The 18,849-nt window shown below is 43.3% G+C and overlaps 1 protein-coding gene across 1 annotated transcript in view; it reads left to right on the top strand.

Annotated features, from left to right (window-relative positions):
- Window positions 1-18,628, top strand: part of TECRL (trans-2,3-enoyl-CoA reductase like) — a gene marked incomplete at both ends in the record, with an annotated part of 120,250 nt that extends 101,622 nt beyond the window's left edge. The window contains 5 exons of the mRNA XM_084625483.1: window positions 4,767-4,824; window positions 6,964-7,049; window positions 9,115-9,160; window positions 17,145-17,200; window positions 18,440-18,628. Of these exons, the coding sequence (XP_084481609.1) occupies window positions 4,767-4,824; window positions 6,964-7,049; window positions 9,115-9,160; window positions 17,145-17,200; window positions 18,440-18,628 (435 nt within the window). The remainder of the gene's footprint in view (window positions 1-4,766; window positions 4,825-6,963; window positions 7,050-9,114; window positions 9,161-17,144; window positions 17,201-18,439) is intronic.
- Between the last annotated feature and the right edge of the window lie 221 nt (window positions 18,629-18,849).

Below are 18,849 nucleotides of genomic sequence, written 5' to 3'. Positions count from 1 at the left end.
AATCGGAGCCATTAAGATCACAATTTTGGCAGTGTTCAGATCCTGGAGGCTCAAATACACCCCATGTTTGCCTGACCAGACCCAGGCTAGTGAAGTAGAGCTGGAGAGAAAATAGTTTTCCCATCTCGTGAAAATATTTGAGATTTCAGAATATTGTCTGTTTCTCAGGGAGATAAAACCAAGACCTTTCATTTTTTTTCCCACAGAAAAGTCCATAAACAAACACAGAGACAAGAACAGGCTGGAAGTTAAGGCACTCACCGGGCACACAGGAGTCCTAGGTTCAACTTCCTGCTCTTCTGAATGGGAGTAGGGATTTGAAACTGGGTCTTCTCTAGCCCAGGTAAGTGCTCTAACCACCAGGCTCTTTCTCTCCCTAGGCTTGATCAGAAGTTCCATCCTGGACCTGAGAAACCGTCCTGACAAAAGTTTTGTGGAAACTTTTCTCACGAAAAGCTTCGGTTTCAATGAATCAGTATTTTTCAACCAAAAAAAAAAAAAAAAAAAGACACTGAAACATTTCCAACCAGTTTTCTAGCAAAGACATACAGTACACTTATGTGAAGAAAGAACTTCATGTAGTCACTGAAACCCTGTGGGTGAAAGCAGTAAGTGCTTAACTTAGTGTGTTGTGTCTGCAGGGGATCATGTGTTAATCCAGTGATGCATACAGTACCTTACTGCTATCACGACTATAGCATTCTGTATCTCAAAGTCAGTGGAAATGGATTACATCTGCAGTTTATGTTAACAATAAAAATAGCACTTATCCAAAGTAACAGCTTAGTAAAAGCAGTCCATTTCTTCTTCAACTTAAGTGGAATCTTCTTTTTATCATCTTTTATGGTTGATTGCAGAAAGAAATGGTTTTTAATTTTTTTTCTGCAAAATATTGCAGACAACAGTCAGTCCAGAAACAGGAGCAGGTTTGAGGTCTGAGCTCCAGGATATTTATACCATTGAAAAGGGAGCCATCTCCCTAGATACAAGTGCTTGCCTCTAGTCTTAGCAGGTTCTAAGATACTGAAGCCTCAAATTGCAATATGTCTGAAAAATCTAATTGAGGTCATTTTTACAGGGTCCTCAAATATATGACCAATGTTTTTTCTTCCTTCATGGCTTGTCTTTATCAGATACCTTTGATTTGTATTAAATATGTGCTTCTACATTCATGATGAACAACAGCACAGAATAATTTAAGGAGCTCAGCAGGCCTTTCTGAAAGATGTTTCTATTTGGAGAAATGGAAGCAAGCCAGCCAAGAGAGAAATTTTCACATAGGGTGCATTTAAAATTTAAGAAGAAAAATGTATGTGCAACTCATTGAGGAGATAGAAAATGGCCACACATTGAAAATCAGAAGTTTTGCAAATTCCCAGATTTTAAATTTTTAAGACATTAGCTTAAGGGCTGGTTTATATTTAGCTATACTTCTCCATTTGGAGGATCACCAGCCAAATTTTAAAGAGGGAGATAAAAGCTAATTACAGCTGACTGCAGCTGCAGCATCAAAGGTAAGCTAATAAGAATCCCAGCAAAAAGGCCCCTAACTTGCTTTTACTTATAATTGATTACAGAATTAATAGGTGTTAAGTATAATTTATGAATGGATGGTGCTGCAGTCATATGCGTTTCAGAGTAGCAGCCGTGTTAGTCTGCATCTGCAAAAAGAACAGGAGGACTTGTGGTACCTTAGAGACTAACCAATTTATTTGAGCACAAGCTTTTGTGAGCTACAGCTCACTTATTGGATGCATTCAGTGGAAAATACAGTGGGGAGATTTTATATACACAGAGAACATGAAACAATGGGTGTTACCATACACACTGTAATGAGAGTGATCAGGTAAGGTGAGCTATTACCAGCAGGAGAGCCGGGGTGGGGGTGGGGGGGAGGACTTGTGTAGTGAGAATCAAGGTGGGCCATTTCCAGCAGTTGACAAGAATGTGTGAGGAACAGTAGGGTGGGGGGAATAAACAAGTAAAACTATTTCCACATGTTTATCCCCTCCCCCCCTCCGTACTGTTCCTCTCACGTTCTTGTCAACTGCTGGAAATGGCCCACCTGGATTCTCCTACAAAAGGTCCTCCCCGCCCTCCCTCCTGCTGGTAATAGCTCACCTTACCTGATCACTCTCCTTACAGTGTGTATGGTAACACCCATTGTTTCATGTTCTCTGTGTATATAAAATCTCCCCACTGTATTTCCCACTGCATGCATCCGATGAAGTGAGCTGTAGCTCACGAAAACTTATGCTCAGATAAACTTGTTAGTCTCTAAGGTGCCACAAGTCCTCCTTTTCTTTTTAGTCATATGTGTGTAACATATTTGCATTTGCGTAGTGTTTCATGTATATTACTTTTAACTTTGAAAATTTGTGATACGATTGTTTTGTAAAAGAAAAAAAAAGCTGGGTGCTTATTTTTTAAAAATATAATTTTTGCCAGGAACATAGCAATTGTAGCCACTTTTATAGTATTTTGGAACATTTTTTCCTCTTCTATCTATTGGCATTTTTTGAGGTGCAGAGGTTTTCCATTTTTTATTTCTCATGGGTGAAATATGGAGAAAAAAGAACTGGGTCTCATCCTGACTTTCTTACGCAGCCAAAATAAAACTTTTAAATAGATCTGTTCAAACTGTCCCAATGAAAATCTCAAAATTTATTTGAGCACAAGCTGAATGCATGCTGAATGCATACGATGAAGTGAGCTGTAGCTCACGAAAGCTTATGCTCAAATAAATTTGTTAATCTCTAAGGTGACACAAGTCCTCCTTTTCTTTTTGCGAATAGAGACTAACACGGCTGCTACTCTGAAACCTGTCAGATACGAAACAATTTCAGTTTAAATTGTCATGAAAATTGTGATCCATGTTGTTTTGATATTTTCTTGTGAAAACCAGAAAAACTGCTAAGAAAAAACTAGAACTTTGTTGTTGTTGCTCCTGCTGAAAAATTTTCACTGGATTTTTTTGTTTTTTTTAAAACCAGCACTAGTTTTCAGTAACAGCAGCATTTTGCTTATTACAGTAGCAGTTCAAGGCCCCATTTCAGATCGGAGCCCCATTGTGCTAGGTGCTGTTTAAATAGTCCCTGCCTCAAAGAGTTTACAATCTAAATAGAAAAGATAAAGTGGGGGAGAGCAAGCAGAGATGAAGGGATACAGCCAGTCATTGGCAGAGGTGGGAATAGAAAACCCAGGTTTTCTTTGGATCCATTCACTGGACCATACTGCCCTTCATGGAGCAATTCCTTCTGAGTAATATTTGACAAATTCATTATCCAGCCCATTTCTTTTCATTGTGTAACTTATTCAGCAGATTGTTTTTGTGATCCTTGATCAACACAAAGAAGGTCTGGAAAACATGGAGGAAGAATGGGCATAATGCCTGACAGTGAGTTTATTGGTTAGGTCCTGATCCTGCTCCCACTATAATGGCTGAACTCTCTTCAGCTTCCATGGGGCAGGATCAAGTTGTCATGGACTCACAGGTCATGCCCACTCTTCGCCCCATATGGTTCCCGGGGAGAACCCCTTTCAGTGTGACAGCCCTTCTCCGGGGTCCACTCTCTCTTGGGGGGTTAAGCCCCTCTGCCTCCTGGAACCGCACTTCTCTGAGCTTCTTTAGCATGCCTGTCTCTCACCATGGCCCCCCTCAGGAAGTCCACTCGCTCTGGGCCCCTGGGGCCTCCACTCCCAGAGGGAATAATGCAACTCTGTTCTCTAGACGGGAGAGACTCTCAGCCAGCGTAAAACAGGCAGGTTTATTGAGTGTCTCAACACAGCATAGGAAACTCTCAGGGTCCTCAGGCCTGGCCTCCCTGAACACAGCACATGTAAGTCTCCCCTGCATCCAAGTGGGCTCTGCCTGATCTCTCTCTTCAGTCCAGAGCCCCCCTGCTTCCCAACTGGGCATCTGATATCACCGCCCCCAAGCCCCGCTTTGTTCCTTTGTCTTCTATCCAGGTAAACAGGGTTGCCTGAGCTGTCCTTTGCACCCCTCTGGCTGGAACCAACTGGTCAGGTCACCGGGGTCCTCTCTTCGCAGCCCATTGTCCCCCACACTGGCCAGAACAGTCTGTGACTCCTGATCTGGGCCTCCCGGTCACCAGGTCACCAGTTGCTGGGGTCCCCATCCTCCAGGCCATTTGGGTCCAGGCTGGGGTCCCAAGTTCTGTCGATGGTCCTCTGTAACAACCAACTCCCTCTCCCATCACCTCGTTAAACCAGTAACACCCAGGGAAAGTGCGTCCCCCTCTGCATGCAAACCATTGGAAAAATCAAGAAAAAAAGACAAGAAAAAGCCCCACTTTGTCACACAAGTCCACAGCCAGGAGACGATGGTGTGCCAGAAACTTGTCTTGCAAAATCCCTTTAGTTAGCCTACTGTGGATGATCCCAAGGCTATCTCTCCTGTTAGATCAAAGAGTCTGCTGCTAGCTTGGAGGATTGCACCTACACTTCTCTCTGCAACCAAGGGTAAAATCCTGGCCCGCTGAAGTCATTGGGAGCTTTGCCATTGTATTCAGTGGAGCCAGTAGTTCACCTCAACAGTTCACCCAGTGCATGGTTTTCTGGGGCATCTGGGTTCTCACAATGAGTGTAACGTATTTCCATTTGAATGGGTTTCTCGATATTTTTTTAACGCTCTGCTATTCTTTTGGATACAGAGTTTAATCCTATTGCTAAAATCAACCAGTCATGCAGTTATCTGGTAACATCCTAAATGTGTAACAGTGACCATGCTTTCCATTTTTTTGCAGATGTGTGAAGCTGGAAATCATTTTATCAACGTTGCTTTAGTCCAACAAAATAACTCAGGTTTGTCTCCTCTTTCTCCCCCCCACCCCACCTACTTCACACTGAATTGCACTTTATCTATGGACCTTTTCCTGACATATTGTAACCTATACGTCTGCCTACAAAATAAGGAAAGATGAGTGAGATATCATGTCATTTGTTTTAACACCTGCTAAATAAATGTGGTGATATTTGTAACATTGCTCTTCTAAAGCTTATGGCAAATTTCTCTTTGTTATAAATATCCACAATTCCATTGTTGATTGGAGTGTTTAAATGTATTAAAACACGCTGTCGACGGACAATGAAGGATTTAATTTTAATGAGGATTCAACAAACATTCAAATAACTAATTTGCATAGTTTTCCGCTCTAAAAATCGGAGTGTGCGCAAACGTGCTGCTAAATTGTGCTCCGCACTTCTCATTTTTGCAGAGCATTTTGGGCAAATAATTATGGCTACAGAACATTTTCTAGAAAGCAACACATATTGCACAAGAATAATTGTTTTTCTTAGCCTAGGCCCCATTTCAAGAAAACACTGATTCACATGGTTAATTCAATCTCTACACAGTAAAGCAGTTAAGCATGTGCTTAAAGTTAACCATGTGCTTAACAGGGGCCACAATGTGCAGTAGAAGCAACAAATAAACCTATTTACACACACACAACCTCATCTCTAAAAACCATGACAGTGTCAACAACATTATGGCCACTGTGAGACCTGAAAGGTATTTGCATCCTTCTCACGCGTTGCATTTTGTAATAGCAACATTAGCATTATGGAAGGAAGAGGTCAGGGTCTGGACCACAACATTATCTTACTGTATTATTGTTATTTTATTTTATTATTACTGCAGTGCCCTTTCTTTCTGAGTCCTGACTATGTTCCTGGGAAATTCTGTTACTATGACATAAAAATTGCCTTTTTTTTTTTTAAAGAAGGCTGGAATTCCAAAGAGGCCTAAGTGGCGTAGGCATCCAGTTGCCACTGACTCTGAGAAGCTCTCCCCCAGTACTGTTCCCCTCTGAACGCCATTACTGCCCACATGGCAGCCCCATTGGGTTCAAAGCACCAGCCAGTGGTGCTGGGCTGCACCAGAGCAGTTTTCCAGCGCTTCTTTTGAACCCCAGAACAGGATCCCAATGGTCCTAACAGGGGCGCGACAAAGGGCCAGCAGGGGCTCCCCTGGGCCAGCAGCTTCTGCCTCCCCTCCCGGCCATGCCCAAGACAGCCCGTACGGGAGGAAAGTGGCCTGGCACTGGGGGCCTGGGACATAAGTGCTGGAACATACTGAGCTCAAGGAAGCGTTGGGATTTGCTAAGCCTGGTACCACTGCCAGGGCAGGGCACAGCCGGGAGAATGCAGAGAGAGGTACCACAGCCTCCCAGCACCCCTGTTCTGCATGGGAAATCCCCGCATTCAGCCCACACCTCCCCCTCCTCCCCCTGGCTGCTGCCCCACCCAGGGCAGGGGAAAGCACCAGAAAGACATCAGGGGCTTCCTCACTGGGCAGGGATGTGGGTGCCCCAGCCTGCTTCCTCCTGGGTGCGTGGCTGCCCTGCACTGCTGACTCCATCGCAGTCAGGAAAGGAAGCTGCACCCTCCTACTTTGTTGCACCCCTGTCCCTGCCTCCCCTATGGCCAGACCCCCTTCTTCTCTCCTTTTACCGCTCCACAGGCCGAAGGGTCCTGGCAGGAGTATAGTGCCCCCACATCTCCATTTGCTGCCCGTGGACCAGTGTCAACAGGGCTCCCAGGGAGAAGTGAGTTCTGGCACTTCTTTTCTCAGGACTCAAGCACTGGTGCCAGCAGGTTCTGTCAGTCCTATGGTTACACCTGATGGCAACTTCAGCCACTACGCATGAGCCTACTGGTTCTGCTCTGAGGTGGCGAATGGTCCCATCCTGAGATCAGTGTCTCTCTGCATGTTTGTAGGGAGTATGCGAGACCCACTGGCCAGCATGTCATATTGGTCCTCTGAGCCCCAGAGCACAGGAGTCTGTTGCAGCCCCAGCTCATGCTGTGGGAACTTGTGCTTTTAGCTCTGCAGTTTCCTTCCTTCCCCCGTGTGTCAGTGCAAACGGTGGCCATCATACATGCAATGATCCCTGCTGTACTTACATTGTGGGTTTGTTTGTGTTTTCTTCTTTCCCAAAGGAAATAAAACCTCTTTTCCAAGTCCAACTTACAATCCCTTCACATGGCTATTCACACTGGTTTCCTGTCCCAACTACACATATGAGGTATGCTGTTTTCTTCTCTGCCTGGGGGAGGGGCAGCCCAGTCAGGTCACTGCCCAGGTGCACCAAGCCTTGCCCACAATGAACATCCCTCCTCTTTAGTGCAGTCCCCTTGACTCCAGACACATCACAGGCCACAGAACCTTGCCCTCCTGTAACAGACCCCCTAGCCTCTGGCTGAGTTACTAAAGTCCTCAAAGCATGATTTAAAGACTTCAAGTTACAGAGAATCCGCCATATACACTACTTTAAACCTGCAGAGGAAGTCAACGCCCCCGCCCCACCAGGGTCTCTCCCAATCTGACTTGAGGGGAAATTCCTTACAGACCCCAAATGTGGCGATTAGTTAGACCCTGAGCAAGAGGGTATGACCCACCAGCCAGATACTTGGGAAAGAATTCACTGTAATAACTCAGAGCCCTCCCCACCTAGCATTCCATTGCTGGCCATTGGGGATTTTTGCCACTGGCAGTCACCGATGGTCCACATACCATTGTAGGTAGTCCCATCATACCATCCCCTCCATAAATTTATCAAGTTCGGTCTTGAAACCAGTTAGGTATTTTGTCGCCCCCTACCCCCACCTCCCTTGGAAGGCTGTTCCAGAACTTCCCTCCTCTGATGATTAGAAACCTTTGTCTAATGTCAAGCCTAAATTTAGTGGCCATTTGTATATATGCATTTGTCATAAATATAAAGGGAAGGGTAAACCCCTTTGAAATCCCTCCTGGCCAGAGGAAAATTCCTCTCACCTGTAAAGGGTTAACAAGCTAAAGGTAACCTCGCTGGCACCTGACCAAAATGACCAATGAGGAGACAACATACTTTCAAAAGCTGGGAGGAGGGAGAGAAACAAAGGGTCTGTGGGTCTGTCTATATTCTGTCTTTGCCGGGGATAGACCAGGAATGGAGTCTTAGAACTTTTAGTAAGTAATCTAGCTAGGTATGTGTTAGATTATGATTTCTTTAAATGGCTGAGAAAAGAACTGTGCTGAATAGAATAACTATTTCTGTCTGTGTATCTTTTTTGTAACTTAAGGTTTTGCCTAGAGGGGTTCTCTATGTTTTTGAATCTAATTACCCTGTAAGATATCTACCCTCCTGATTTTACAGGGGGGATTTCTTTATTTCTATTTACTTCTATTTTTATTAAAAGTCTTCTTGTAAGAAAACTGAATGCTTTTTCATTGTTCTCAGATCCAAGGGTTTGGGTCTGTGGTCACCTATGCAAATTGGTGAGGCTTTTTATCCAACATTTGCCAGGAAAGGGGGGTGCAAGTGTTGGGAGGGTTGTTCATTGTTCTTAAGATCCAAGGGTCTGGGTCTGTAGTCACCTAGGCAAATTGGTGAGGCTTTTTACCAAACCTTGTCCAGGAAGTGGGGTGCAAGGTTTTGGGAAGTATTTTGGGGGGAAAGACGTGTCCAAACAGCTCTTCCCCAGTAACCAGTATTAGTTTGGTGGTGGTAGCGGCCAATCCAAGGACAAAGGGTGAAATATTTTGTACCTTGGGGAAGTTTTGACCTAAGCTGGTAAAGATAAGCTTAGGGGGTTTTTCATGCAGGTCCCCACATCTGTACCCTAGCGTTCAGAGTGGGGGAGGAACCTTGACAGCATTTGTTCTTGTGTCCATATTGGCGCTTAACTTTAACTCCTCCCCCTCCCCGGTATTTATCCCTCTGATGTATTTATAGAGAGCAATCATATCTCCCCTCAGCCTTCGTTTGGTTCGGCTAAACAAGCCCAGCTCTTTGAGTCTCCTCTCATAAGGCAGGTTTTCCATTCCTCTGATCATTCTAGTAGCCCTTTTTTGCATCCTTCTCCCCAGAAAAAATGCTCCCAACTGACCCTCAGAGTCACCCCTACCCTCCCGTGCAGATGATTCCCTCACTCCCATCTGAAGCATTGGATGCTCACCTTTTATCCAGCCACCCAACTCCTCCTACCTGCAGTGCTGTGAAGATACCCAACCGTCTCTTCTTCCAGTGGATGGCAGTGGGAGCCATTGTGCACAAAGTGCAGTCAAAACCTTGCCACAGACAGGATTAACAATTCTTTTTCTTCATATAGATTGGGTCTTGGATTAGTTTTACAGTGATGACACAAACACTGCCAGGTAAGACAATTGTGAACTGGAAGCAAATAACATATAAATGAGTTATTGGCAAAGGTGAGTTTCGTAAACCTACAATCACCCCAAAGAATAATTGATGGACTATCACCATCAAATCCTCCATTGTATCCCTATCACATTACTCTTCAAAGTGTCATCTTTAGGAAGCTGGATACCGGGTGGAGCTGGTCAAAATTTTCCAAAAACAGTTGTTGTGGTGGTTGAACACTTGCCTTTTTTGTACATCAGTGATTTTTGTGAAAAATTATTCTTTTAAAATATTTTGCAAATAAAAGAAATCTGAAATTTTATCAAAAATTTGATAGATTTTATTTTCATTTACCATTAATCTTTGTTCATGACATTTTCTGGTTTTTTTTTAATTGGACTTTATTTAAAAGAAATTTCACCCAGGGACCAGATTTCCAAAGGCACTGAGGCACCTAAAGATGCAGATAGGAGCCTCTTGGGATTTACATACGTGCTTAAGTGAGTTAGGCACCTAACTCCCATTGAAAGCCTGCATAGAATCTTTTGAAAATGCCACCAGGGGCCTATCTGTATCTTGAGGTGTCTAAATTCCTCTGGAAATCTAACCCCATGTGGCTAAGCTGACCAAAAAATTCATTTAAAAATATTTCTTTTTTTTGTTACCAGAAAATAAGAAATGCTACATGCAAAATTTTGCAATTAAAAAAATACTTTGAAACATTAAATAAACGTGATTTCAAGACTGGATGACAATTTTCATGACAAGCTATCTGAAAATGATTTTTCTTCATTTATCACAATGTAAACAAAAATATTTTCCAAAAAGCTTTATAGATAGTTACTCTGGGAAAGAGGTGAATGTGTAGCGAGGGTCATGGTGCTATTGAGTTAAGAGGCAAGTAACGGAATGAGCTGCAGGATACTTATCCTTCCCCTGCTGGCCCTGAGGTACCCCAGACATCTCTTAGCAGTGCCCTTCAAGCTACGGGCTTTTTGTTTTGCTAAATGATACAGTCGTGTTCACATCTGATGCCCTGGGCTGTTCTAATTCTTCTCCCATTAATTGTATTCTTCCCTGCGACACTTTCCACTCTCTTGCCTTGTTAGCGCCTAGCGCTTTGTATTGGAGCACTTTCTGGAAGCCAGATTAATGGAGCCTTCTCAAAGTGGCTACCTACTTATGTAGGTTAAAATTGATCGGTGTCGTCTGTGGGAACATAAGCGTGTCATGACACTGGTATCTCTCCGCCACCACATGCTAATGTTCCTAATACCTTCTGTCCTGTTTGACGTACACTTAGGGTATGTCTCCACTGCAATCCGTGGTGTGATTACAGCATGGATACGCAGACCTGCACCAGCACAGCTCAAAGCAGCAGTGTAGACATGAAGCTTGGGCTTTAGCTCAAGCTGTACAAGCATGCCGGGAACCCTAGGCACAAATGTTACTAGCCTGATGTCCATGTCCACACTAATATTTTTGGATGTGCTGGCATAGGTAAAGCTAGTGCAGGTACATCTAACCCATGTTGCAGTTACCCCTTGGGCTGCAGTTTAGGCATATCTTACGGTCTCAGGCTCGATATGCCTGGTATAGGATCATAGAATATCAGGGTTGGAAGGGACCTCAGAGGTCATCTAGTCCAACCTCCTGCTCAAAGCAGGACCAAGCCCCAATTTTTGCCCCAGATCCTTAAGTGGCCCCCTCAAGGATTGAACTCACAACCCTGGGTTTAGCAGGCCAATGCTCAAAGCACAGAGCTATCCCTCCCCCAATAGTGGTAGGTACCTTTATTAATGCCAATGGTCTTTTTTTCTCACAGACTAGATTGTGCCTTTAGGACCTGATTTAGCACCCACTGAAGTCAATGTGACTGTCTTCTTTCACTTCAATGGGCATTGGATGAGGGCCTTAAAACAAGAGTCGGGGCACACTGCCACAGAGAGATCACCCCTCAGACAGGCAGGAAAGGTAGTAACTTGACACGCCCCTTGATGGGTGAGAATTCTTAGCTTCAAGCACATGAAATCCTGGCCCCAGTGAAGTCCATAGCAAAAACCCCCATTGACTTCAGGAGGGTGAAGATTTTTACCCCATGTGTCTACTAACATGCTTAAAAATAAGCAGTATGGGGGGGGGGATTTTTTTTTTCTGGATTAGGGCCTGGATGCCCTTGACATAACTGAACAAAATGAATAGCCCAAATTATATTTGAATATAATCCACGATCAATGAACCAGAGAATTCAACAGCTCACATCAACCTCCCCCTGTAATAGTTCCCATCCAAATTACATGGCTATTCAAAATAGTAAGGGAGAATTATCCAGTGTTTAGGGCATTGTGTGAGTGACCTGGGCACAAGCTCTCCCTCAGTCACAGACTTTCTGTGTAACCTGGGGCAAGTCACTTAGCCTCTCAATGCCTCATCTCCTTGTCTGTACAATGGGGATAATAGCCGTGCCCTACCTCACAGAGATATGGCGAGGATAAGTACATTAAAAGACCGTGAGGTACGCAGATACTAGGGTGATAGCACTGGTCGTGAATTTTTTGATGAAATATTTTTTCAACAGAAAATGAGGCTTCTCAGAAACCAAAACTTCTTGCAGGAAAAGGTTGATTTTGATGAGTTTCCAATTTGGAAATCGTTTATTTTGGGGGAAAAATAAAGCATTGAAATTGTCAAAACGTCCCATTTCAACAATGGCAAAACAAAATTTCTGATTTTGGTGTGAAACAGCTTTTTGTTTCAAATTTAAGTTAATTTACAGTGAATTTAAGAAAAATGTCAAAAAGGTTAAAGTCAAAGCTAAATGTTTCAATGGACCCAATCCAATTTTTTCCCAATGAAAATTTTAGATTTTTTACTTTTCATCCTAATTTGAAACAGGAAATATTGTTAAAGTCTCAAAAATTCTCCCAGGTTGGGAAAACCATTCCTCACCCAACTCTAGATAATGATGGGTGTGACAAAAGTTCCTCCTCTGCCTTGGTGGGTCCTGTGCTTATTGGCGGATTTGCTCGCCTCAGAGATTCACGGCCACCCTCAGTTTGGCTACTTTTGCTAGTGGCTCAAACCTGCCGTTCACTCAGCTAACCTCATCACTGGCCACCATGGAGAAAGGGAGGAGAACAATCCCCGCAGTCTCTGCTGACCCACCTAGTGGATTGGGGAACAGGCCAGAGACCTTCCCCTCTGGCGGGACCCACAGTCCAGGTCACCTCCTCTTGTCTCAAATAGGGAGTTGAGGGGGATGGGGGAAACCTGGGCCCACCCTCTACTCCGGGTTCCAGCTCAGGGCCCTGTGGATTGCAGCTGTCTACAGTGTCTCTTGTAACAGCTGTGCAACAGCTACAACGACCTGGGCTACTTCCCCATGGCCTCCTCCCAACACCTTCTTTCCCTCACCACAGGATCTTCCTCCTGAAGCCTGATCACGCTTGTACTCCTCAGTCCTCCAGCAGAATGTCTTCTCACTCCCTGCTCCTTGCACACCCTCCCCTAACTGATGGGAGGTCCTTTTTAAACCAGGTGTCCTGATTAGTCTGCCTGCCATAATTGATTGTAGTAGGTTCTTAATTGGCTCCAGGTGTCTTAATTAGCTTGCCTGTCTTAATTGGTTCTAGCAGGTTCTTGATTGCTCTATTGCAGCCCTTGTTCTGGTCACTCAGGGAACAGAAAACTGTTCATCCAGTGGCCAGTATATCTGCCTTCTAGCAGACTCCTGTACCCCACTGGTCTGGGTCTGTCACATGGGGTATGTAAGATACACAGACGTGCTTAGGAAATGTAATTTAAAACACTGTGCTGTAAGTGACTCATGCTGTAGAGATCCACCTTCCATTTTATTCATGGTAATTATGAGTGTTGTTGACAGACGTTTTCTTCTTTGCAGTTGGAGTTTTTGCTTTCCTGATGGCCATCCAGATGGCCCTCTGGGCCCAAAAGAAACACAAGCTCTACCTGAAGAAATATAATATGGGTGTGCTTAGGAAAACAGCCATGATTCCATTCATCTTCTAAGCTCTTCAAGCACTAGAAACCCGTATTCACTGTTTGAGAACTGATTCTGGAAACCAATGAACCCTTTCATTTAGTAACCAAAGAGGGCTTAGGCAAGAATTGTTGGGTATCATTTTCAGACAATTTACATCAGAATGGGGCGTTTTGAATTAAGTGAACAGAATCTGGCTTTGAACCCTCGGTTTGTGTTAGAAGATATGATTTAATTAGATTTTGTGCAATGGAGCTAATCAGGAAGACAAGAAAATCTGGCTTGTGAATGTTGGGCCAGATCGTCAGCTGGTATAATGGGTGTTGCTCTGTTTCAAGCCAGTGGGGTGATGCTGATCTACTCCATGTGAAGATCTGGCCCTTTTAAGGTTCAAACCAAATGCCGATCAGATTCTGAGTGTTTTGCATTGCAGGAAATGCCACAGCTTTAACTGTATTCAAAGCAGCATGCTCTGTGTAAATCCTTCTAAACTGTACCAACAAACAGTGTTGGTTTATACAGTATTAACACAATTAGGGTAGCTCTGAAGTTTTGTTTTACTGAACCGATTCCTGACTACTACCAAGTTGTTTGATGATGCAAACTGGCTTAAAGTCAGCACTGTGGAGAAGTCTGCTTTTTTTTGTTTCTAGGAGGCAGCATGGCCTAAGTGGATCGAGTGAGTATCAGGCAAATGAAGTTCTAATTCCAGTCTTATGAACATAAGCACGACCACAATGGGTCAGACCAATGGTCCATCTAGCCCAGTATCCTGTCTTCTGACAGTGGCCGGTAGCAGAGCATCCGGGGGAGTGCTCAAAACAGGGCAGTTATGGTGTGATCCATCCCCCTCTTCCCCTCCCGGCTTCTGGTAGTCCCAGGTTTAGGGTCACCCCAAGTATGGCCCACCTTACCACGTATGTGGTCTGTTGCCATGAGTAAATCACTTAAATCCAGATTATGACACCATCTCTCATGCTGAATTAGTCACACCAGAATTAATGGAACTGTTTGTGCAGTAAGTTTCTACTCGGTGTGAGTAATGGGATCACAAATTGGTCTGTAACCTCTCAGTGCCTCAGAGTTTCCATCTCAGACTAACACTTACCCTCTATAAAGCACTTGGAGATCCTGAGATGTACCCTGTACCTAAATACTAATTATTACTGAAGGGGAGAGGATCCCCACCTGAATTCAGTGCCTATCTTGGTTCAAACATGCCCGGACAGGTACTCAGCTGGTGCAAATGGGCAGCGCTTCATGGATCTTGTTTGGCGTCGTGTGCATCTTGAGGTTGCTTTTGGAAATAAGGCCTGGTTTGAGTTGCTTAGTCAGTTCTTTCTTTGCTTTGCTTTTTTTGAGTGTCATTATTCTTCAAAAGGGAAGATCTTTTATTCAAATCCCTGGAAACTCGAAGTAAATTCATTTGCAAGTCAATGACTCATTAATACGGAATAACACAATTTTTAGAGGCACGGTATGATGGAATTGTAGTAGCTTTGGAGAGTAAAGGGGCCAGAGTTGCCTCATGAAGCATTAATGCACTTAACCCCACATCTTCAGTTCTTCATTCTATTTATTTGGCACCTGAATAGATGCTTCTCACATCCTCATGGCAGGTCAAAAAGCCTGGCTGAAAACTTCAATCATTAGTGTAGAACCAAGCTACAGTAGCAAAGCAGGACAAGTTCAGGCTCTGAGAGAAACTGTTATCTTGCCTAGCAGTACCATTCTCAAGTGCTCTAACAAAGTTAATTTGTCCAATAAATTGGGTTCATATCCCTCTTCAGATGTCTAATCTACAGGCTTGCAGTGTTTATCCTGTTAGCAAGACAAGCAACGAGTTACGTGTGTTACTATAGTATCTGTTATAAATATTCAAGTGAAATAGTAGCCAAGCCACATTGTAAGTTTCATCAATTCTGCTAGACTGGTAGATACAGTGAAATATGTTGTTTTAAAAAATTGGAAAACTAGGGAGAATATAACTGAGTTTGGTTATATGGCTAGGGTAAAAAGAGAAGGAAATAAGAAGAAGGGTTGAGTTGAAAACTGTTTAAGGTAATGATGAAACGGAAAGACATATATGAATTTTTGGCTACGACAACATCGTTGGTGGACCCATAAATCCTGGGAGATGCACATATCTTAGACCTTTCAGTAAAACACAGTGGATTACACTGAAACAGATTAGGACTGTGTAATGACATGGTGCATACCAAGTAAATCCTGTGTAAGGATGATGTATGTAAAGAATAATTTCATTTAATTTTGGTAATGTAAATACATAATTTCCCATATATTTTTTTAAACTGGTGAGCTGTTAACACCTAGCATTTTTTTTCATTGCTACCAATAGATATACCAGAATCACTGTGAACAACCAATTAGCGAATATAATGTCCCATAATAAAGATCTATTTTAGAAGATGATATTTGCTGTTTGCTTTTGTGTTCCAACTTCTAATTACATTATTTGTAAAGATGTGTTTTATAGACTCTTACCAATATAGGGTTTAAAGGGACCTCAAAAGGTCACCTAGTCCATCCCCCTGCTCTGAGGCAGGAGAAAATAGATCTAGACCATCCCTGACAGGTGGTTGTCTAACCTATTTTAAAAACCTCCGATGACCAGGATCCCCCAGCCTCCTTTGGTAACTATTCCAGCATTTAACTATCCTTATAGTTAGAAAGCAACTTTTACATTAAAGATTGGATATTTTTTCTGAAAGATTTTCTGAAAGACTGGTCACCTAAGTCACATGGTCTTTTTGCTGCTCCCTGATTGGATGACTGAAACTTTTGAAGCTGGACAATAACAAATATTGAATGATGATGAGTGAAGGTTTTCTGAAAGACTGGTCACCTAAGTCACATGGTCTTTTTGCTGCTCCCTGATTGGATGACTGAAACTTTTGAAGCTGGACAATAACAAATATTGAATGATGACGAGTGAAGAATGAACTTGCTGTTTCCAGTCTCAGATGAATAACTGTTCATACTAAAATATGTGATAATTCTAGGGATTCATAGATATTTTCATGAATTCCTGGAGGCTCACTCAGTACTGATGGACAATTAATAATATGGCCCCACAAACTGCAGAATCAAGAAGTAGTGGTGAGATTTCATTTCAAAGATTGTATTTCTCTTTTTGTTCTTTAATATAAGTAATTAAAAGTTCCTTGGTGAGCATAGTGAGATCGCAAGGAAGCATATTTTGGATTTTAACTGATCAGTGCTATATTTTAACAAAGCAATGCTATATGCATGGTTCCTCTTTGTAAGTCCAAGCAGATTGGCCTAAGATAACTTCAGACTATTGCTTTAAGCAATTTTTTTTTTGTATTTTGTACTAAAAATTAAACTGCAGGGATCACATTGGTAAGATTACCTTAAAACAAATGCTCTGGAGAACTACTGAAAGTGTGGTGAAAAACAAATGAGAGATACTGATTATTATAAGTAAATGCAATTAGAAAACTTGGTGATCAGCATGGGGCTAGAAGAAAGTCCATCCATGGGGGCTGGTCAAGTGTCTGGCAGCACTTCATGGTCCTGCAGCTTCTTTTGTGGGTTCTGCAAACTCCTCTTCTCAGTCCTGTAACCATGGAGGAGGAGAGAGACTAGCCACATGGATTTAGTATCTCACACAGTGTCCTCAGTTTTATATATCTGGATTGAGGGTCTGTCAGAGGGATAGCTGCCATCCTGTCTCTATTGGACACTTATCAAATAGCTCTGGCTCTTAGCTGTTTCTATGTTGCTTCCATCAATACACAGAAGATGGCAACGGTGTATAATACATTTCTTCTCTGCTTTACTTAGAGGCTTTTTATGTTTAATTCATTTGAAGGATTGTATTTTTGTGTTTGCCTGTATTACTCAGTCTATATATTGGAACTTGCCCCTTTTTAAGAAATTTCTTTTACTGTTTCAAAGGCATACCCTGGTTAGTTGCTTGTATCTTTTAATATTCTCTTCGCTGTCATTTCTAGAGTTGGACAATCATTTAGAAAGGAAACCAACAAAACCCTTTGTGGTTCCTCTGAAGGTAATGGGCCCAGTCTGTACAGTCTTTGATTATATATAAGTAAGCATTTCACATCCTTGAGGACTTACAACAGAACAAAACATTATTTTAAAGAAACAAGACAGGCTAACTACATATGAAGAGACAGTGCACGTTTCATAAGGCAGATCCTCTCCTGATCAGGAGACTCTGACAAGAGGCCAGGAGAGGCAGGGAGAAGCCACTGGATGGAGCAAGCGGTAGAAGGGAGCCTTGATAAAAGGTCTGGATCTGGACTGCCAGGGAGAAAACCCAGGGAGGTGCTCAGCTGAGAAACAACACAGGAGAAATGTAAGCGGGATGAAAGTTCAAGCCCAAGGGGAGAAGATGTGGTTTACATTTATATCTTTGGGATTTGTTGGGAGGACTTCACGGGGGAGCCCTGTCAGTCCCTGCCCTGAAAGATGGGTGACTAGAGGGAGTTGTGGAGTCTGGGAAGAATACAGGTATGGAAGGGGCCAAGGAAGGATCTGTGGGAAAGGCCTGCAGGCAGGCTGAGGTAGGAAGAAGCCCAGGGAGGAAGCAGCATGCTGGTCTGTATAGACATACCTTGCCTGCTTGATACAGGGTCACTGAGCTGAAACCCAGTTTTGAGGGAGAGCCTGAGCTCCCCTACCAGCCACAGAGAAAGGAGGCATGAAACACCTTGATCTAAGGAACTACAGACTTTTGAAAGCCCTAAGACTTTCAAGGGGGTGTACAAACCACAGAGCCCAGAATCAGAGGGCTGAAACCTGCTATGAGGGCCTTGACCTTCTGTTTGTTAGACTTTGTGTTATCCTGGAAGGGAGGGACGAGACTAGAAATGACCTGGCCAGAGAGTTGAGTGAGTCACAAGCAGAGAGAGACCATTACAGGGTCAGAGGGAGCTGTTGGCACTAGACCCTGCTACAGTACACCCAGCCATGACAGGGTACCCCAGCCAGCAAGTCAACTCCTCTCAGATTGCTTGAAGACTTTGGTAAGCATCAGAGCCTTCTGTTTTAGGGAATGTGGATTTCAATCTCAGTTAATCTGACACCCTTTATTCAAAGTGTCTTATACCTTCAGATATATATGCCTGTCTCCCATTGTCTTTTGCTTCTTTAGAAGGAATTAACCCCTGGAATGGGTGATTATTGGAATCCAGATCCCTATGTAGAGGGGAATAGGGCAATTGCCTCCTGATTATGTAGGCAAAGAATGAGGGCTATATTATCTGAATTCTATTATATATTCAAGGCAGAGTTGACGTTGATACATCTCATCCCACCCTGCACCGGAAAAGTCATTCTCACAGACTGTAGGTGCAGCAACCAGCTAGCAACAGGAGACAAGCTTAACTTTGGAAGGCAACCAAAGACTTTCTGTATACAGTGCTATAAAATCCTCCTGGCCACAGGCAAAATCCTTTCACCCGTAAAGGGTTAAGAAGCTAAGGTAACCCCGCTGGCACCTGACCGAAAATGGCCAATGAGGGGACAAGATTCTTTCAAATCTGGAGGGGGGAACAAAGGGTTTGGTCTGTCCGTGTAATGCTTTTGCCGGGAACAGATCAGGAATGCAGCCTTAATACTCCTGTAAAATTAGTAAGTAATCTATAAATAATCTAGCCAGAAAATGTGTTAGATTTTCTTTTGTTTAATGGCTGG

This window comes from Lepidochelys olivacea (assembly GCF_965140295.1).
Source record: "Lepidochelys olivacea isolate rLepOli2 genome assembly, chromosome: 4".
In the NCBI taxonomy this organism is placed as follows: domain Eukaryota; kingdom Metazoa; phylum Chordata; order Testudines; family Cheloniidae; genus Lepidochelys; species Lepidochelys olivacea.
The sequence above is the reverse complement of the archived record's forward strand: the minus strand, read 5'-3'. Positions and strand labels throughout refer to the sequence as shown.